The sequence below is a fragment of the Chrysemys picta genome, chromosome 4 (assembly GCF_011386835.1).
Source record: "Chrysemys picta bellii isolate R12L10 chromosome 4, ASM1138683v2, whole genome shotgun sequence".
In the NCBI taxonomy this organism is placed as follows: Eukaryota; Metazoa; Chordata; order Testudines; family Emydidae; genus Chrysemys; species Chrysemys picta.
Window position 1 is genome coordinate 92203619 of NC_088794.1, and position 22839 is coordinate 92226457.

The 22839-nt window shown below is 40.9% G+C and overlaps 1 protein-coding gene across 12 annotated transcripts in view; it reads left to right on the forward strand.

The window, feature by feature from the left end:
- Positions 1-22839, forward strand: part of TTBK2 (tau tubulin kinase 2) — a 314450-nt gene that overhangs the window by 200339 nt on the left and 91272 nt on the right. For 8 of the 12 annotated variants that reach the window (XM_065595339.1, XM_008169904.3, XM_024106631.3 and 5 more), the window contains 2 exons: positions 1257-1397; positions 7612-7716. In XM_065595339.1, the coding sequence (XP_065451411.1) occupies positions 1257-1397; positions 7612-7716 (246 nt within the window). Of the gene's footprint in view, positions 1-1256; positions 1398-7611; positions 7717-8665; positions 8723-22839 lie in introns of those variants that run through there. The other 4 variants (XM_065595338.1, XM_042849429.2, XM_065595337.1 and 1 more) reach the window with 2 other exon arrangements.

Below are 22839 nucleotides of genomic sequence, written 5' to 3' on the forward strand. Positions count from 1 at the left end.
CTCTCCTGTTGAAGCTGTTTCAAAACTTATAAATAATTAAATAATCATTGGAGCACAGACTTGAATTTGTGCCTCCCATATCCTAGGTCAGTGCTCTAACTACCAGACTAGAGTCATTCTCACCCTCTTTCCCTGGCCTCAAGACTATCCATTTGAATTCATAGTGGCAAATTCATAGATTCTTTCCAGAGCATCACATAGCTAAGTGGATAGGGCACTCCCCTGAAATGTGGGAGAGACAAGTTCAAAGCCGTACTTCACATCAGGAAGAGAGAGGAACTGAACTTGCATTTCCCACATGTCAGGTGAGTGCCTTAACCACTGGGCTAAAAGATATAAGGAGACCACCTCCTCATTCTCCACCTCCAGCCGCTTTTGAATCTAGTCCTCCTTTGTTTTTGTCAAAATGCTCAAAATCTAAAATGGAAAATGTTGAGTTGGGTCAAAATGAAACGTATTGTTTGGACATTTCCAAAACATTTTGATTTTTTGGTTTGGTCAAAGCTATTCTGCAAACTCAAATGTAAATTTACGAATAGTTTTAGGTAGACCAAAACTGCAGTTTCTCCCCAAAAATGTTGTCCAGCTCTAATCATAACTGACAAATACGCCAAAATCACTTTTCTGCTAGATTCAGTGATTCAGGTTATATGGAATCAGAGACAGTGAGTCACATTTTCAAAAACAGCTTCTAAATTTAATGTCTGAAATATTTGGAGAATTTTGCATATAAATTTAGAACACCTTCTCCATCACTGAATTTTTCAATCAAGATTGGATGCTTTTCTAAAAGATATGCTCTAGAATTATTTTTGGGAAGTTCTGTGGCAACTGTTATACAGGATCTCAAATTACATGATCATAATGGTCCCTTCCGGACTTGGAAACTATTCATCTATGAGATGTGGTGTCCTTGAAGAGTACAATGGGTGAGGGGCGAGTCCTAGGATGCGTTTCTTAAGACTTCCATTGTGAACAGTTTAAGAAAAACATCCAGTGTTGTAGCTGTGTTGGTCCCAGGATATTGGAGAAACAATGTGGGTAAGGTAGTATCTTTTATTGGACCAATTTCTGTTGGTGTGAGAGATGTAAGCTCGAAACCTTGTCTCTCTCACCAACAGAAGTTGGTCTAATATAAGATATTACCTCACTCACCTTGACTCAGTTCAAGATAAGATAAGTAAATAATTTATTAACATTATCTGTGAATACTGTTTTTGGGACTGCTCCCGAAAATGTTCTTATGTTTTGATTAGGGTCGGAATTTGGCAGATCTGCGTCGGAGCCAGTCTCGAGGGACCTTCACCATCAGTACCACCCTGCGCCTGGGAAAGCAGATTCTTGAGTCCATTGAGAGCATTCACTCTGTGGGATTCCTGCACAGAGACATTAAACCAGTAAATTCCTTCTTAAGCCAAAACCAGTAATGAATATGTGGGCCTTAGTTGACAGCATTAAGAAGAAAGGGCAGGGTATTAGATGTTAACTTACAAAAGTTAGAAGGGGCAGAGAATTGGATATGAATCTTCCAAGATGGCAGTGCAAAATTTATTTAATTCGTGCTAGATTGCAACTGGTATAAATGGCGGTCATCCTCCAAGTGATGTTGAATTAGCATTTTCATCTGTCAGCTATAGAGACCTTATATAGCAGTAACTCCCACCACAGAATAAAATATGATTAGAGATTATTTGGACTATATAAACAAACTCTTAATATAAGAAATCAAAGGGAGTAAACTTTAACCATAGGAAATATTTGTAAGAGTTTTAATAATCTAATGTATGAATAACAAAGAGATACACACCATCTCTGCATATGGGAGAAAACTGTTATGTGCAGGAGGCAGCATGATATGCTAGGTTGTCAAAGCCTGAGCTTTGGATAAAACCCACTAAAAATAGAAAGCTTTTGGTTGCTTGAGTAAAGTGTAGGTACAGAAATTTTATTTGGGAAAAGCAACATACAGTACATAATTCTGAAGGAATTCCTCAGCAGTTATTATGGTGTTCTGGTAATTGATTATTCTGTAGTAATATGCTTGTTTTTGTTTGGAAGTCTTATTCACCAACAAAGACACTAAGTTTTCAATTTCAAAAAGCACGCACAAATTTAAATAGAAGATACAGTATTAAACAAGCAGGATATTTAAGACATGGTTGGATCTAACAGGGAAGACTAACTCCTGAAGGTCTCAGTGCCTTTAAAATTAAATATTTGCCTGATTATATTTTTTAAAGTATTATTTTAAATACCATGTAAATACCATTTTGTTCCACCCACAAAAAAAGCTACAGTACTGCCCTTACATCACTTGCAAGCTGGCAGTTGACTAACATAAAGTGATGAATAATAAGCTATACTTTACTTAAATAAGTTAATAACTTATTTTAGATTGTATAGTGCGGGTATAGCTTATAGGTTGTTTTAATTTACATAGTGTTTTATTTATTTATTTTTCTCAGTTACCTCTATTGAAGTGTAGATTTTGCATTAGCCATTGTGAATATTCTTTGGTGAAGTTTTTTTAGATAACTCTCTAGTCTTGCTTATCTGTCCATTTATTACTCCTATGGTTTGTTATTAAATTTCTCTAAATTACAAAGTATATGTTTTCTTTAGAGAAGTATAAAAACTACAGATGTCTATAAAGCTGGCATATTGCCTGTATTTTAAGGTGAAGAGCAAGTGAGTTTTTTAACAATGAACTAAATTAAGGTTAAATAGCAGGCATTTAGTATTGCGTTCAGCATATAATCGATTTTAAATATGCCTTTTTCCTTTGTAAGATTATAACCACTGACTTTCCAAAGGACTGTATTATCCTTGCTATTTATTGCATTCCATATATTTTCTAAACGTGGCCAGAAATGAGCTCTTTATGGTTCCTTCTATGTCTCTTCTGTTCTATACTGCTGAAGAAAATACTATTATCATCCTCCCTGTCACACAGATTCGCAACCCCTAAGTTATCTTTAACTCCTCCTTCTCCTCCCCACACATGCAAGGGGTCACTAAATAGTGTTCCTACTTCTTCCACAACATACAGAAAATCTAACTCTTCCTCTCTTGTCTGAAAGTCAAAACGCTTGTCTATACCCTGGCCACTTCTGTTTTAATTAATGCATCCTTCTTCTCTTTGGAGTCCACATCACTGACTAATTTTGTCAAAATGTAACAGGTTCTTTTCCTTGCCTGTTGCTCTGAACACATCTCTCCTCTATTTGAAACCTTCGGCTTGTTGCCCTTTGCTCACCTGATCCTTCCTTTCAAAGTCCTGCATGGCTAAGATTCAGTCTATATATCAAATCTAATTTCTTATTGTGTCCATCCTCTCCCCTTTCACAACTGTCAGTGATGTCAATTCCACTGCCCTCTTTTACTCCCTTCTTACACTCCCACGTTTGGAGCTCTTCTATGCATAAGAGACAACATGGGACTTCACCAGGCTCTCACATTCCACCTAATGACCCACTTGTTCCATGAAGCCTATGAACACTTTGCCATAATAAGCCTCATTCCCACTGCTACTTTACTGAAAAGAAGAGATGGGATATATTTAAAAAAAAAAAAATTCCCCTGCCCCTCTTCTTTTGGTATTGCACTGTGGCCTGTCTTTTCTATGAATGTCAAAAATTGTAAGCTCCTTCATGCAGGGATTTTCTTCACATTTGTGCATTGTACAGCAATGAATGTATTGTTAGCCCTTAATAAACAACAATAAATAGAGCTATCTTTTGAATGTATAGCGTGATAACTAATAATTACTGCCTTGCCCAATAAATTGCAATGTGTTGTTTGATCATGCACTTAGTGAGAACCTGAATTATTTTTCTTTCATCTGTTTGTGAGTATCACACACTATACTTTTCCACTGTGAAGTAGGTCTTATTTTTGGTATTTGATTTTTCTTGTTTCCTCTGAGATTATCACTACATTTGTTACATGCATACTATATATTGCTGTACATTAAAAATTTCATCAGACTCTACTGTGAACATGTACAATTGAATTCCATACATGCAAAGCTCTTCTATTTTTTGTCACCATTATTTTCATCTTCTGACTTAATGTTATCTGACAGTATACACTGAATTTCATGCCCTAATTATAATGCCCAGTTCACAGGATGGTGTGATGTAAGTCCTCTTTGAAGACACTTTTGAATTAAGAAATTTTCATTTTTATCCTTCATTCTTGCATTATATTTTTTTAAAAATGGTATGTCACCCAGGACTTCATTTGGGTGCTGAGTGGAGCCAGAGTCAGGTAGGATTGAGTGAGATACATTGGAGGGAGATAAGTGGAGCATCAAACTTGAAAGGTGCAGAGACCGTGAGGTAGGCTGGAAGCAGAAGGTGATATGTGTGTGATGGGAGGGCCAGGGATGGATGGAGGCAGCCTCGTAGTTGTAGGGAGAAGAGTTTGGATGAAGCCATTGGAGTTGAGGAAGTGTACAAGCCACAGGGAGGTGAAAGATGTTGCTGGTGGGAAAAGTGATTGGGAACTTAAATATTGAGCCAGAACAGGAGCAGGAGCAACAGGGAGAACCACAAATTATATTAGAACTATTCCTTCCTTCTAAGAGAGGTGCTACATAACACCAGAACACATCTGGATGAAAGGGTTAAATCGCTTTCTAGGGATAAGGTGGACTTTTGACTTGGAATATTCTTTACCTACAGATAAAAGTCCACATTATTTACTGGAGAAAAATGCCCAGCACCTAGGCCTTCAGCATTCCAGAAGCAGTCAGTCCAGTTGTGGATACAGGCCTGTAGACATGAACGAGAGGACATTTAAACTCTCTCTGCATAAAGAGAATACTGCTGAACACATACATTTCTGCTCCTGTTTTATTTTTATTTTTATTTTTTTCATCTACCCATTGGACCTGAAACTGCTATATATTTCTAATATTTTTAGTTTTTTCAGGTTTATTCAGCAGAAATGCTTTTTGTAGTTTTTAGAAAACTGATAGTTCAATTTGTCATTTGGGCTTTGTGTTTATCCTGACAAAGAACTTATAGGCCTAAAAGCTTGTTTCAAAATGGTTGGCTTTGAAATGATAAAAAAAAAAATCAAGTTTTAAGCATTGTAAAAAGTGATGGGCCATATTCTTTGCTTGCTTCTCATGGCAAGCCAGAAACAAATGTCTAGTTCCTGGTAAGTGCCTTGATGCCAAGTCTTCCAATCTTAGTCTCACTTCAAAAGCCTTGATACTCAAGGAATCTATATGTGCACTTGTGGATGAGTGATCTGTCAAAGCACAGAAAAAGAAAAGAACAAAGTTATGAAATCTTAGTTATCTTGTCAAATGGATTTGAAGTGTCCATGCCCTCTCTGTACAGCTCTTACAATGCAAGTTTTTGGTACTATCTTTGACACATCTCAAAGCCAAATTCTACTGTGGAATTTCTGCTAGCATCCACGTCTGATTTATCAAGACTATCCAAGTAATCTTCCTTGACGTAGTATTCCTTATCAATTTTTTCCCTCTGATCTCAAAGGCAAGCCTTTCTCAGTGCAATCCTTTGGTGTACAAAAAAAAAAAAAAATCCATTTGTCAACAGTCTCAATTCATCATCAGGAAATGTATATGTCCCCAATTGTCCCTGCTTGTATCCGTTCTGCAAGGAGGGAGACAGGTAGTAAGCATGCCCCAGCCTTTCTAAGTTGGCCATGGCCCATGTGGATCTTCATTATAACATCTGTGAACTGTGGTTCCTTCTGTTTACAGAACCACTTAAGTTAATTCACATTAAAGAGCCTTTTATTAATCCTTCTAAATTAATGTCAAGCTTTTGTTCATTTCCAGAGCGAGAGTGTCTCAGATTCTCTGTCTAGATTTGAGTGGGAACGTGAACTTGACAGGTCCTGCCATTCCTGAAGAGCAAATTTTTGTTTCATCTGTTCATCTCTGATGGATGATGTAAAATCTTACAAGTGACAATTTGCCAGCTCTCAGATGCTTTAAATGATCCTCTTTCTTCATTCAGAAGAAGACTTGCAACCAGTTAACAAGCTTAAATCTGACATAGACTAGAAGGTAGGTCCTCCTATCATTTTAAACTGCCAATATGTTACAGACTCACTTGGCAACAGTCCAGTCTATGGTTAAAATGCTTCCCTGTGCAGGTTTTTAATGTTTTTTTTATAGACTCTTCTAAATTCTTTGGGAGTGAGACCAGGAAATGATAGATTTGGAATTCCAAGGATTTTCCACCTCACTGCACCTAATAAACAATATAGAATATTAGACTGCTTAATAGCTAAATGGACACTTTTTTCCTTTGGCTCTTTTCACAAGAGTGGCAAATTACTAGGTTCTAGTAATTAGTTATGCCACTAGAACATTTGCCAGTGAATTATGACAACTTGAGCAGCTAACTTATAAGAGTCAGAATTGTCTAATGACTCTTTTATACTAACTTTCTCTGATCCAACTATAAGCTTGTGCTCTGCCTCTGGCATTATTCGTTGTGGCTTGTGTCTCTTTCCAGAGATACAGGAGTTCAGTCTCTTTCTTGTAGAACTTCATCTGCTTTGCTCCAAGATGGATGATATCCTGGCCAAAGTTATAAAGACCAGGGCTACTACTGGATTCATTGGTTTCATTCAAACTGGGTACATGAAGTACCAGGCAGTAGAGAATCTGAAATCAACGTTAGCTTTTCCACAGTCATCAGTGCCAAATTTCCAATATGGTGAGTTCTCCCACTTGTACGGGGGTTTTACTTAGTGCACAGACTCTTGTTTCAACTCTTTGGGCTAGCCCTATTCTTTTCCATTGATAATTTTTAAGGCTTGTTGAACAAGTCTAGGTCATATGGTTAAAACACAAGTGATAGGCAGACTGTTATATTAGAGACATTGCTGACATCAGAGGAGCTGAACCAGTGAAGTGTTGAGAAATTTCAGGAAAAAAGGCTATGTAGACAAAACCCAAGAATTAGAATCTGTGGAGACAGATGATGAATAAGAAAATGAAAATGAACTCTAACTCAATGGTTCTCAAAGCCGGTCTGCCACTTGTTCAGGGAAAGCCCCTGGCGGGCCGGGCCGGTTTGTTTACCTGCCGCGTCCGTGGGTTCGGCCGATTGCGGCTCCCATTGGCTGCGACTCGCTGCTCGAGGCCAGTGGGGGCTGCCGGAAGGGTGGCCAGCACATCCCTCGGCCCGCGCCACTTCCAGCAGCCCCCATTGGCCTGGAGCGGCGAACTGCGGCCAGTGGGAGCCGCGATCGGCCAAACCTGCGGACGTGGCAGGTAAACAAACCGGCCCGGCCCATCAGGGGCTTTCCCTGAACAAGTGGCGGACCGGCTTTGAGAACCACTGCGTTTAACTGAAGTTTTCAGAATGTACTGCCTCCCAAATCCACACTCTCTCCCTCCAACCTATTTGTCTTTGAAGATTTTTTTCTAGGCAGCTAGAAAAGAGGAGGGAGCATTCTGCATCCCTCTCTTGGCATATACAGTGCCAGTATAATGTGTTCTTTTCTCCAAAGTGAATGGAACATGGGCAGATATAGAAGGAAGGATAGAATAATGGAAAATGACATGCATTAATATGTATATATTAATAATGTATACTTTTTTGTTTCTTTTTCTAGTCAAACTTTGCTATGGGACGTTTCCCTAGCACATGTAGGAAGTGCTACATGCTGGATTTTGGCTTGGCACGACAATTTACAAACTCATGTGGGGATGTCAGACCGGTAAGAATTTTTTCCCCACAATTATTGTAAATGATTATTAATTTGCTGTGATAATATACCAAAATCTTGCTGGAGACTGAATTGATACAGTATCTAAATGTGGTTCACTCCATTCCAGAATAGAGATGCCATATGATCTAGTGGGAAGTTCAAAGGAGAGGAAACCAGGAAGAATCATGGGTTCTTTCTTTGGCCTAAGATATAGATTTATTGTGTGCCCTTGGGCAGTACTTGAATGCCTTGTATGTCAATCAATCTATCCAGCTGGAAAATTAGGCAAAAAGCAGAATCTTGCTGAATAACGAATGTTACATCAGAGCTAAACTTTTCGTAGTAAATAAATTACAGAAAATAATATAGAGGAGAAAAACTCAAACAGTACATTGAAAACATACAGTAGTTTGGAGAGGAAAGAATTGGGCGGAATGGTAGAATGAAACAGAATACAGCTAAGTTTAGTTACAATATTGCCATAAGAAATACAGTAATTTTCAAATATGAATTAGGAATTGGGGAATGACTATGATTTAGAGAGGATCATAGATACAGGGATCTGAATAAGAACATCGCAATAAGTACAGTAGAGCCTCCCTAATTCACTGTTGATTGGGAGTCCATTGTGAATTCCTGAAGTTTGCAAATTGGGAAGTAAGTGAACACAATGTATGAGAATACATGATAAAATGTAGTTTATATGTTTGACTAGTTTTTAGTTTTAATGTTTATGGTAATATTGAATAACGTAGTAGTCAATATTATGTAGTATATTTTGTACATGTAGTGAAATTGAGTAATAGGAACATTCTCAATAGCATTTACAATTCAATCTTGGCTGCGAGGTGGGGCAAAATGGCTATTTTTGTGTGTGCAAATTCTGAGGTGTGTGGATTAGCAAAGTAAATTAGCGAGGTTCTGCTGTACTCTATTCCTTCAGTCATAATGCTGGACATTGCAATGAAAACAAAGAGCAGGGGAGACCAACAGAGTGGCTGCAGCTGTTGGAAAGGTGAGCAAGTAGTTTTTCATTTTCATAAGCTTTTGTCTTTTTCTGTATGTCTGGTGTTTATGGTTGTTTTTCTGACTTGTAATTTTGAAATGAAACAAATACTTAAGATTCTGTAAGTTCAAAAACATACATCCACCAATGGTAGTATTTTCAGGAAAGTTAAGAGAAATACTATATTTTCTGTTGCAAGCAGTTAACACATACACCTCTACCCCAATATAACGCTGTCCTCGGGATCCAAAAAATCTTACCGCATTATAGGTGAAACTGCGTTATATCGAACTTGCTTTGATCCGCTGGAGTGCGCAGCCCCGCCCCCACGGAGCGCTGCTTTACCGCGTTATATCTGAATTCATGTTATATCGGGTCACGTTATATCAGGGTAGAGGTGTATTTGTTTCTCTTATAAAAACCCATGTGTTGCCTTTGTTTTTCATTGTAGTGCCCTGCAGTATAACTGAAGTAGTTCTTTAATGAAATGTAGTCTATTTTCAGGCTTTTCTGATGGTATAATGCATACTGTAATGATGATACAGTATCAACAAGGAAAATGCATATTAGTTTTTATTTGCACTAATCAATCACTTGTGTCTTTCGGTTAAATAGCAAGTAGTTCTTGTTACACCAACAAGATGACTACTAATAAAACTGAGTTGCATTTTCTTTAAGCAAAATATCCTCTGTGTTTACATTGTCTCTTCACTGCTGTATAGTGATTCTTATTCTGATCTTCACTAGATTTCCTTATAGGTTTTCCTAAATATATTTCACAAATAATCTGGAGATAGTAAAAAAAAATTCTCCAAAAATTTTGAGGTGTATTATTTTTTAAATCTAAAATATGATAATAAAAGTCAACATATGTTATGGAGTGGTGGTTGCTGCTCCATAGTTAAGGTTGATTCTGGCTTTTTATAATAAGCCTGATTTTCAACACCCCTAACTTCCCCCAAAAGAAACCAATCTCACTGAAACTTCTCATGCCATGTATTGTCCCTGAATCCTTGAATTGTAATGGGAAGTTTAGTAAAAATCAGAAAAGGACTTTTAAAGTTATGGTGCCAGATCCTCAGCTCTCTGGCTCCTTTGTGATGCTTAGGCAGTGCAAAGTAGCTAGACAGCTTCCCTAAAGGGCGCCTGGAGCTGGGAATTCCTGAGGGTCATAAAGCCATTTTACCAGCTGCAAACCAGTTGCTTCCTGTTACAGTGTAGGGGCCGCTGTTGCTTCGGTGGCCCCTGGGGCCAGCTGCATCAGCCACTGCTCAGGCGGCCCTGGGGCCAGCTGCCTAGGGCCGCCTGAGCAGCAGCAGGTACAGCTGGCCCTGGGTTCATCCCAGCTGCTCGGGTGGCCCTGGGGTCAGCGGCACTGGCTGCCATAACTGCGGAAGTCACAGAGGTCCTGGAAAGTCACAGAATCCGTGACCTCCGTGACAGACTCGTAGCCTTATTAATAATCATTTAACATAGGGCATATCTATACTGCCCCATAGTTTGATGTGAACAACAACGTGCATCAAAGTGTTGCACTTTAACTTCCCCATGTAGACCCTGCAAGCATGAACTAAAAGGTTCCTAGTTTACATTAATTTAGTCCTCCTCTAAGGCTTGGTCTACACTACCCCCCCTAATTCGAACTAAGGTACGCAACTTCAGCTACGTGAATAACGTAGCTGAAGTTCGAAGTACCTTAGTTCGAATTAGTTCAAACTTACCTTGGTCCACACTCGGCAGGCAGGCTCCCCCGTCGACTCCGCGGTACTCCTCTCGGCGAGCTGGAGTACCGCAGTCGACGGCGAGCACTTCCGGGTTCGACTTATCGCGTCCAGACTAGACGCGATAAGTCGAACCCAGAAGTTCGATTTCCAGCCGTCGAACTTGCGGGTAAGTGTAGCCAAGGCCTAAGACTACAGAGGCAGTTCCCACATCTTGCATCTGGCTTTTATAGAATAGTTAACTCTAGAGCAGGAGTTCTCAAACTGGGGGTCGGGACCCCTCAGGGGGCTGTGAGGTTATTATATGGGGGGGTCATGATCTGTCAACCTCCACCCCAAACCCTGCTTGCCTCCAGCATTTATAATGGTGTTAAATATATTAAAAAGTGTGTTTAATTTACTGGGGGTGGGGGTTTGCACTCAGAGGCTTGCTGTATGAAACGGGTCACCAATAAAAAAGTTTGAGACCCACTGCTCTAGAGTATACAAAAATATTCATCACATTGCAGGTAGAATTGTTGAATTTAATGGACCTTTAAACTCCCTTCCCTTCATTAGTTGTATTGTCTTCAGTGGAACAGACTGAGCAAATTTAAAACTCAGTATAATTCTTAGCTCTTCAGAGGGATGAGGGAATTTTGTTGAATTACCCTATCGTTACATAATATAGTACAGCTCCTGTCACTATCAAAATGAGAAAATAATGTTCACTAGGGCTACAGTGCTGCTGTTCTTCAGTTTATGGATTCTTTTGAACCTATCATCCAGTAATAGAATTCCTAGCATGACTAATGGCCACCATTTTAGGTGCTGACAATTTTGTTTGTTATACATTCCATCTCTTAAATTCACTTTTAAAATGTTGTGTGTCCTCAAAATATTTGGGGATATTTCCTGCTAGTATTTAACTATTTTATGTGCTTTTATGTCCACACAATATTTGCCTTCAGTTTTGTAACTGAGAAACATGCTGCAATAAAAGTTGAATAATTTTACATGCCTTAAATGAAGTTTGTTTACCTACAAACTTGCATTAGCATTAAAATTACCTGTAAAATAAAGGCCTCTTTATTTTACTTTACAGGGATATATGACCCTCTCAGTCAGTGGGAAGTCTGTCAGTTGTTTTTGTTGTCAAAAACCATTGACCAGGTAGAGGAGACATAGTTCACAAATATTTTAGATCACATGGCCCTATGTCTCTTGCCTTTACATATAGCCAGAATGAACGCACATTGTGACAGTACCACTTCATCACATATGTAGAAATAAGTACCAAATACTAAAGTCTTGCTAACAGTGTTCTTTTCTCAGGTATTTTCCCCCAGTGCATAGAACAGGAAATGCATATTTTCAGCCGCAAAGACAGTTCCTGAGAATTAGCACAAAACTAAACTTTTGAAACTTTAATTTTTATCATTCTGCTACTCCCAGTTTAGTGTGGAGAGCTTGATTCCATTTGCTAATAGCTAACATAATCTGAACAAGTGATTAATTTTTTTCCCCCTTCTATTGGGCACCGCTAGATTTTAAATGACTTCTAGTGCACAGGCCTCTCTGAAGGCTTGTCTACACTGGCACTTTACAGCACTGCAACTTTCTTGCTCAGGGGTGTGAAAAAACACCCCCTGAGCACAGCAAGTTTCAGCACTGTAAAGCGCCAGTGTAGACAGTGCACCAGCGCTGGGACCAGTGCCCCTCATGGAGGTGGTTCTCCCAGTGTTCTGCCGCGACTACACAAGCCATGTTAAAGCACTGCCACGGCAGCACTTTAATGTTGCCAGTGTAGACTAGCCCTTAGTCTCCTCTCCACAATTCAAAACTGTGGTTTGACTACTTCTGTGTTTATTTAATCACACAGGACATGCTGAACCCTCAGGATAAGGCTCATTGGCTGTAATCTTGTCAGTAGCCTTGATACTGTTGATCATGAGATGATATTGACACATCTGCAGACTCTGGCAGGCATAGGTGGAATTGTGTTTGAACGGCTCCATTTTTCACCCCTCTCATAGGGGACCATTTGCTTTTCCTCCCCAAGGACATGTGAAATTTGCAGTTTTCAGGTCTCCTCTGTTCACAGAAACACACAGTTACATACAAAAAAAAAAAAAAGACATTAAAAGAACATTAAGGCTGAAAAGTCAAGAACGCAAAAGTTAGGAAATGCCAGAATTAAAGTTGCCCATGCAGTCTTTAATTATATGATCATTATTACTTTTTTCCATAGGATATCTTCCTCATTCAGTGCCATAAATTCAATCCTGTTGAACCATATTAACTTCCAGATGGTTCATTAATAGTATTAGAGAAACCTTTAGGTCCAAAGCACAGATTTTTGCCTCTTGAGCTAAAAGAGTGATGATAGTAGTAGAACATAAGAATGGCCATATTGGGTCAGACCAAAGGTCCATCTAGCCCAGTATCCTGTCTGCCTACAGTGGCCAATGCCAGGTGCCCCAGAGGGAATGAACAGAAAAGGTAATCATCAAGTGATCCATCCCCTGTCACCCATTCCCAGCTTCTGGCTAACAGAGGCTAGGGACACCATCCCTGCCCTTTACCCTAAACCTGTCTTCCATGAATTTATCTAGTTCTTTTTTGGAAGGCTGTCATCTTCTTTGTGGGCAATCACTAAAAGGAGATGAGGCATGAATTTTGCCAGTGGTTTCACAGTATTTGCTGATAGCAGAGGAATGATGAGACATGGGAATCCTGAGTTTATATTCTATGGGGGGGAGTGAATTCTAGTGGTAATAGATCTTCTGCCTTTACCCTCCACTTTCCTTCCCCGCAGGCCTGACCTTTTCTGTTACCCAGCCCCTCCAGCCTATCCTAGTGACTGTTCAAGACAGTATCCTTGTCTCCCCTCCCAGCTCCTTGCCTAGGCCTAGCTCCTAATCCTTGCATTCCAGTGAGGCTATCTCCTCTGTCTCCTCCTCCCTGCGTGAGTACCAACAGAGGGAATATTGTAAGTCCAGGAGAGACAGTCTCCTTGTTCGCAATTCCTGTGCTCGGTACCACAGTGGCCTATGGCTGCCCAGAGGAGCAATTGCAGGAAAGGCCTGCTCAGCCCCGTAGCCCTAGGATGAAGCATACTTAGTACAGATATAATCCTTGGAGAGATTAGCCACCAAACTCAAACAGCTTTCTGTTGGGTATATGTGAACTGAGATTTTTAGAAGCTCATGCTTGTCCAAATGTGGCCAAATTATCTGGGGACAGCAAAAGGCTTTGACACCATGGTGGCACCCCCTTCTTGAAAAATTTCAAGACCCTGCCCCAAAACATGGAAGCACTAGAGCCTCTTAATAAAATGTTGTAAGAATTTTTTAACATGAGTAAATTGACATAATTTCTTTTCACTTTGTTCTGAAAAATGATTGAACTAGTTTTGCTGAAGTTAATAAATATATCAATCAGCCTGAAGTAGACATCTGGCATGGGAAATTTCTGCCCAAACAATTAAAGTTTGGCAAAGTTATAAGGAATTGAAACAAGGGCTTGTAACGGGAGGTGTCCAGCAACCCTACCGTTGGTGTCTCTACCTGCACTGCCTATAATACATTGTAAATGAAGCTCTGAAGGTGGCAGCCAGGCAGAAAACCATTTCACAGCAAGCTCTATAGCAGTTTAGGGCAGGGAATTTTGGGTCAAGCTCAGGAAAACCTCCATTAGAAAGTGTTTATGTTGCAAAGTGGAAATGGAGATTCATTCAGTCCAAAGGAATTGATTAGCTATCTTTTCCAGTACCTACTTACTATTGTTTAATGTTATTGTGATAGCTTGCAAAGGCCCTAGTCATTGTGTTAGGTACCTTACAAAGAATGAAGACACAGTCACCTCCCTGATGTGAGTTTGGCTCCCCTTCCTCTTTACCTTCTGTTTCTATGTGTATAAAGACAAAAATCCTAAATGTCAACTTCTGCAGCTGCACTTAACTGCCTGTCATGCTCCAAATCCAGTTCTTTGGAAATGATTCCCCTACCCATCCTATTAATTTAATCACAGGGTCTTAATGGGAGATCATAGACTCTTTTTGTGCAGATTTGAACATTCTCTAGTTTAGTGCAGTTTGTTTTTTTTATATCAGCCTCCTCTACCTTCCTGAAATGGTTGTAGAATTAAGTTAAAAGCAGCTACAGCTTCTGTAACAAATTTAATTACTCTCTATAGTAAGGAGATGTAATTAAGGGGAAAATTGCTCCCATGATGTTTTAGAAACCTGCCTTACCATAGAAAGCATGAAATCTCTATTTAATACTGACTAAGTGGTGTGGCATGAGCATAAGATTTAAATTTTTCTATCTTTTATGTAGATTGTTTTTTTTATTACTGATTTGATCTTCGTCCATCGGAGAATGTATTTCTCCTGTTAAAACTGGTGCTCTACATTGAACTGAATGAACCCATGTTTTAATCTTTTATATTATGGTTTACAATGAGATAAAATAAGGACAAAGGATAATGTGATTGTTGTATTCCCTTCTGCTCCCTAGCATAAGTAATGAGCATGACATAAATAATACTAAGAGTACACTTACCCTGGTTCAGTTTGCCTTGAAAATATAGTAAAGAACAATATGATACAAGACTGAGATGATCATATTTCTCATGGAAAATATACGATTTCATCAAGAGAAGGGATTTTGCGAAGAAAAATGGCAGAATAAATGGATGATTCTATACTTCAGCAATAAAAGTAAAATAAAAAACAAAAACTCAGTTTCTTATTGGAAGATGTTAGGATGCAGGATTTTGGCAATTCTACAAGTTTACCCCTTACCAGCATTTGTAAGCTGCACTTTTTGAAAATAATCTTGTCTCTCTGTAGCTACCCTTGGTACTCCCCACACTATTCATCTGTATTCTGGCATCCATTTTGCTGTCCTCCAAATTCCATCTGCCGTCCACCAAATTCCTCCCCATCAGCCTTCCTTTCTGACTTAAACTCCTGGCTCTCTCTTTTCCTCTCCTCACAGTCTCCCTCACTGGTCCTTGGTGACTTCATTTCCACGTTGGTGACCCATCTGACCTCTTGGCCGCATATTTACTAAGGACTTTCAGACACCGTTTTTACCAGTTTTCCCCCAGTCCCCACCCAGGACCCATGCCTGGGTACTGGATTATGCTGAAAACACTGGGGTCAAGATCTGCACTTCCTGCCTAAGCTCATTCATTTCATTTCATTTCACATTTCATTCACATGCAGTATCTACCTCTCCCTGGGTGGTAAGTGAACCGTCCGTTGGGGGAGGCTAGCCCCCGCGCTCCCCTTTGTCCTGAGATCCCACCCCTCTCCCTCCCCCACACCAGAACCTAGAGAACCACCAGGGCTGCCATCGGCCCCTTGCCCCAGTCCACCCGAGCACCCCTACCCCTCGAGCGCTTGGCAGGTGGCGCAGCTGCAGCTCTCCCAACCCCAGCCCTGGAGTGCCGGGCAGGCAGCACGGTCCCAGCACCCCCAACCCCAGCCACGGAGTGCTGGGCTGGCAGCATGGCCTGGTCCCAGCCCCAGGCCTTGCGAGCACCAGCCCCAGCCTCCCCAAGTCCCGGTGACAGGCCAGCCTGCCCCTGCCCCAGCTTGGGCCACAGAAGAACAGGAACTGGAAGCAGGCAGGAGGAGTTATGGGAGCGGCGCGTGGGTGGGGCTATGCTGGGCTATTTGCATGGCCTATGATACCCACTGCCCATGTGCCTCTCCTTCCCAAGCTGTACCTGGGAGGGCTGGGCTCTCCACCTCAAGAAGCACCTCATGGAGGTTGCCATGAGGCCACAGTTATATCCAGGCTGGGGAACACTCCCATCTCCATACATCTGATATATGTGGCAACGGAATGGGCCAGGCAACAACACCCACACTTCATCGTGGTACACAAGGAGGGTAAGTGGCTGGACCTTCTGGGTTGCAAACTCTTCTCCTTTGCCAGCCTTCAATTCTGGATTTCCAGTTACCTGGCGCTATTTGCTAAATATGACTTTTTAACTTATGACAAGGTGGAGGACTTTGCAGACAAGCTTCCCCAGCAGTATTGTGCCCGCTTCCAGGCTATCTTAGAGGAGGGCAAAATGGTTGCAAGGACGACACTCCAATTCCGCTGTGGACACGGCAGACACCTCTTCACACACAATGGCTACGAGGATCATCATGAGGAGGGAATTATGCTACCTCTCATATAATTCTGTTTTATATCATCTGGTTTCCCATGGGAAGTATGAAATACCATAGAGGACCTCCCTTTCGATGAGTCTCACCGCTTCAATCAGAAGACTGACAATTCCCTCCACTCCGTCAAAGATTCCAGGGACACTCTACAATTGTTGGGTCTTTACACACCAGCACTCAAACGCAAGTTCTACTGCCTGCCACTGACATGATTCAGAACTCCTCAATTTTTCCATCAATGGTCCTATGAGCATCCTCTCAAGCGACAGAAGACCCAAGGGCCCTGTCCTCCAGGCTCCATGTCAAACCCTTCAACATCTCATGCTCAGTCTTCGCAAAAGTGATATTTCTGAGTGCACATAGAGAGCCACAACCACCTTGCCTCCCACCGTACACCTGACCTACCCCCTTTGGGGGGAGCCTAGCACTCTTTTTACCAGCTTGGAGTGTGATAATGGACAAGTGGGTCCTGGACATCATTCAACATGGCTATACGATTGAGTTCACAATGCTACTTCACCCATGACTCTGCTCTAGTCCCGCCTCAGGGACCACTCTCATGACAGTGTCCTTGCCCTAGAGGTGAACTCTTTTCCATAAAGGGGAGCAGTAGAACTTGGTCCAACAACTTACCACGGTGCAGGGTTCTATTCCATGTATTTCTTCGTACCCAAGAAGAAGGGTGGATGGAGACCAATCTTGGACCTGCATCATCTCAATCAGTTCATATGCAAGCCCAAGTTTCATATGGTCATCTTAGCAGCCATCATGCACTCGCTGGAAAAAGGCATGTGGTTTACAGCTCTTGATATGCAGATGCCTATTTTCATATAGATATCCATCCAACCCACAGAAAATTCCTGATATTTGCAGTAGGCCATCAACACTTCCAATGAAGGGTCTTACCATGCGGACTCACCACTGCTCCATGGGTCTTTACTAAAAAGTTTTCTCCAACGTCAGAATATGGGTCCCTATATTCCCCTCCCTTGATGACTGGCTGCTAGCAGTGCGATTCAGAAGGGAGGGTCGAGCCTAGACCTCCGTTCTGCTCAGACTCCTCTCCTTCTTGGAGGTGAGTGTAAATGTTAAAAAATCGACTTTGGATCCCACACAGTCACTAGAATTCATAGGAGCCTGCGTCAATGCGGTCTTGACATGAGCCTACCTACCAAGGGACAGGTTCCAGATGCTACAAGAGCTGATGGCCAAGATGGTTCACCAGTCCTTCTGTTACGGTAAGGACTTCCCTTTCCCTCCTTGGCCACATGGTGGTTTCCACGTACATCACCACCTTTGCTCATCTTCGCCTTTGCAGCCTCCAGCTGTGGCTCCAGAGGGTCTGTTCTCCCTCCCGACATATCTCGGACTTCCCTTTGACAGTTCCCCCAGAGGTACTCCTCTCCCTCCACTGGTGGATGGACCCAGGTCAGGTCTGCACTGGGATATCTTTCCTTCTGTCCTCCCCGAGCACAAAAGTCATCACAGATGCATCACTTGCCAGATGGGGAGTCCAGAATGCACATCAACATTCTGGAGCTTTGGGTGGTACAAAGGGCACTGTGCATGTTTCTCTCATCTATTCTTTCCCGTCATGTTCTTGTCATGTCAGTCAACACCACCATCCTTTATTATATCAACAAATAAGGTGGCATGCAGTTGCCAGTACTTTGTGCAGAAGTGGTTCATCTATGGGATTGGTGCATCACCCACAAGAGCATATTGTAGCAACCTATCTTCCAGGGACTCAGAACGTGATTGCAGACTCTGAGCAGGAAATTTGTGGCCTACCACCAGTGGGAGCTCCATGACACCATAGCCAGCAACATTTTCACCCAATGGAGGACTCCAGCCTGGGACCTCTTTGCCTTCCACGCCAACAGTAAATGCATCAAGTACCCCCTTGATGCAGGTCTTACCCCTGGTCTTGCCCCTGCTGACTTGGACATTCCCCTTCTTTTGGACTACGTTCTATCTTTGAAGGTGTCAGGACTTGCTCTCAATTCCATCAAGGTGCATGTAGCAGCTATTAGTGCTTTCCACCCTTTTGTGGAAGGGCACTCTTTTGTGTTTACACATCCATTGACTATCAGCTTTTGGAAAACCTCCTTTGGACTTATCCACCCATTCAACCTATGGCTGCCCAGTGGGACCTCAATCATGTACTCTTAACCTTAATGAATTTGCCCTTTGCACCTTTGGCCTTATGCTCCCTGTCTCTCCTTTCCATGAAGGTTGGCTTTCTGGTAGCTATTGCTTCTGCGAGAAGGGTAGGTGAACTGGGGCCATGATGGTGGACCCCCTTTTACCATGTTCCATAAGGACAAGATTTCTCTGCATCTGCATTTCAAGTTTCTGCCAAAGGTCATATTGCACTTTCACCTCAAACAACCCATACACTTACCTGCTTTCTTCCTGAAACCTCACACCTCGGTGGAGGAGCAGCTCCTTCGCTCCCTCGACGTCTTCAGGGCCCATGCCTTCTATCTGAAGAAGACAAGACCATTCAAGAAATCCCCTAAACTGTTTATTGCAAAAGCTGAATGGATTAAGGGGCAGGTGATTTCTACGCAGAGGATTTCTAAGTGGATTTTGGGACGCATTATGCTCTGCTTTTGATTGTCAGGACTGTCTCTACCCCTTGGTGTATGAACCCATTCCATGAGAGCACAAGCATCAACTGTGGCCATGCTTCACGATGTACTGCTTTTGGACATATGTAGGGTGGCCACATGGAGCTTGGTACATGCCTTTGCTGTTCATTACACCTTGGTGCAAGACTCTGTGATGGATACCTCATTCGGTGTGGCTGTCCTTCGTTCAGCAGCTCTGTCATCTTTCTCACACCCTCCTCCTAATTAGATACTGCTTGTTAATCACCCTCAGTGGAATACAGTAGGGACCACCACTCGAAGAAGAAGAGATTACTTACCTGTTATTGGAGGTTCTTTGAGATGTGTGGTTCCTAGCTCTATTACAGTCCCACCCTCCTCCCCTCTGCTGTGGATCTGTTTGATTTGTGGTGGAGAAGGAACTGAGGGTGCGGTCAGTCCACCCCACCCATTATCGTCTCAGAAGAAACCATGAGGCTGAGCAAGGGTTCATGCATGGATCAATGGACACTACTACTTTCAAATTCTCTGGCTCTGGACACATGGCACATGGGTATAACCCTCAGTGGAATATAGATAGAGACCACACATCTTGAAGGACCTCCAGTTACAGGTAAGTAACCTCCCCATTTCTCATCTGCTCTCTTCTTGTAACCCCTCCATTTGCCCCAGTGAACCCCATCCCAACCCATATCTTTATCTTCATTGCGCCTGCTCTCATTCCCTCCCTTACTTTTCTCTTAAGTCCATGTCTACACTACAGAGTTAATTGCACTTAAGTTATGTTGACGATCATAAACCGCTGTAATTATATTGTTTGTGCATGTTCACACAATGTTCCTTGTGTCAGTGGAGCATGTCCACAGTTGGTGCTCTGCCTCTCCAATGTCATTGGCTATTAGGAAACATGATATTTCATCTTTGGTTTAGATTATCCCAAATGACCTCCATTCCATTTACAGTAGGCAAGAGCCAATCCGAATGATTCTGGGGGCTACAAAAAGAGGACTCCCAGGAGGATTTCTTGGTGGATAAACACTGTGACATTTGATGGAATCCAAGAAATCACTACTGTAATTATTAACTCCCTCTTCCCTTCTACATATTCCCTCATCCACAACCTTCCTTCCCACCACATGTCTATTTTCTAGTACAGTGCAAAACAATCCCAGGGATTAGCCCCCGGAAGTTAGCAGATACCAGTTCCTCACATAAACTGCTGATGCAGAATGCACTGATATGTAGCCATTTGTCATCCTGATAATTAGTTAGGCTTTCCTGACTCACTAATTCAGAGGCCTGGCTTCTGATCTCCTCTTTGGGTAATTCATTCCATCTGATTCAGACTTTCGGTACAAAATGTGACATGACACTGAAATAGCTGAGGAGTTTACCCATACTTGAAAATGGGATCATATTGCCACATACTCAGAAATCTTCACATGCTTGTCTGTTTAAAAATCCAATATAAATTTTTTTGTTGTTCTTCTTCACGACCCTCAAAACTTTCATTTATACCTCTCTCATCTCTGTTTATGGCTGTTGAGTTGGAGTGATAGATTGTTCTCCCGTATTGTATCTGACATAGCCTCTGTGTGCCTATTGCCCCATCTCTTCAGATCATCCTCTTTCTTCTTATGACATCTAATCATTTCTCATAAAACAATGAAATCCTATTTTCCTAATGAGTTTCCTGTTTCATTCCTCAAAACATTTTTCACTGCAGCCCTCCGTATTCCACTCTCTATTAAATGAACAGATGCTTCTTGTAATCTTGTTTTTGTGTATTTGTGTGTATATTCAGTAATTTATTACAAAGTGTGATTTTGTTAAAAAGAAAAAAGACACCATTCAAAAATGTGTTACAGCATTGAAGAGAAGAGTTCTTGTATTCCATGGGACTCTCTGAATTTAACTTTAAATTTAACATATTCCTAATGAGCAGGGAAAAGTAAAAGTTTTAGAAAATTATGGAGAGGGTTGTTGGTTGAAAGGCTATCTTGCTTGAATAGAAATGATTTGCTACTCTCTTGTTACTCAGCCTCAAATTTATGTCTAAGGCTCAGTGTCTGAGATGTCAGTAAAAGGAAGTGCATCCCTCGTGCTCACCCTTGGGACTCAATATGCTTAGATATTATTAGGTTATTAAATCAATGGAGACAATTTTTTCATTTGTTCCAAGTCCTCCATTTAGGTTTGCAATTTAAACAGTTTTGGTTGCAGTCTATTGCTTATTGTAATATATCTCTACAATACTCTGCCTCATCTGGTTAATGTTCCGTTTAAAAGAAAAAAGGTTAAAACTCTTTACAATAAAGAGCAGCTAAAGAATCCTATTTTGAACCCTGTTTTGCATGTTACAGATTAGAGTTGCTCTTGCACAGAAGAATTTATGGTAAAATGGAGCAAGTTAAAAATCTTCATCCCTGTTTTAGTTATTACAGTACGTTCATTGGGAGATGGGCAATTTTTAATAATCTCCTGGATTTTTGTGTGCGAGTTGATCTAGTTCTAAAGAGAAAAGAGTCTCCATAGCTTACTGAGTTTATATAATATCAGTAAGGACTGTTTGCTTGTTAGTAATGAATCAATCTGATACTTAGGACTTAACTCAGAGATCAACATACATTGTATTTTTGTAGGGCTGTGAAAGAGGGAGGAGATGAAGGGAAGAGATGTACATAAATAGCTCAATTACTGGCATGGCATGGAATCAGCTGTGCTTACACCTACAGCAGAGGACAGACATATGAATAGCTTAGCTGGTTATATTTTATATTTTATATTTCTATTTCTAATTTGGTTAACCTTGCTTTTTTCCTAAGCGGACTGGAAGTCCTGCACCAGTGTATTAGGACAAATCATATCATTGTCAATAGTTTTATTTAGAATGCACATGTAAATATTATGCCATGCAGAAGATTAGGTAGTATTTCCATTTTCAACCTCACACTGTGTATACAATATACCTGTTTATGCCATATGATGTATAACTTGTGCTCAATTTAAGAATTATATATTTTTTAAAATAAGGCAACATCCCTGCAGGTCCTTGAAAAAGTATCCCCCCCTGTTAACATGTGATTTATTATTTATATAGTATGGTTTTGGTCTTGTTTAATGTATTTCTATATATGAACATATACAAAGATCTAATAGAACATTATTGTAATGAGTGTTGTCAATTTGTTTGAACACCAAACAATATTATATGTTAAAGAGAATGTAAATACTTGAAGAATGATTTCTTCATTAAAGGTTTGCTTCAGTTGAGGATCCAGTATGTAATCTATTTTTAAAATGATATAAAGAGTGTATTTGTACACAGGTATCTTTGTAGTAATTATATCCATGAGAAAGATTCTTATATTTCAGCAATTATGTCATAAACTATATGTATTTTGCATCTTTTGAGCTTCTCACATGCCTTCTAATCACTTTGTTTCTGGAGTAGTGAAGCCATCCCCTGCCTATTATTCAAAGCAGATTGTCATGTCACAGCCAAGTCTGTAAAGAGTGCAAGTAAAAGTATCTAGTAAGAAGTGTTAAATTTGAGTCAGTGATTAAATAAACCTTTTTGCTGTTTTGAGGCTAAAATGGTTTTTAATTTTTTGCTTGTTCTCAGGG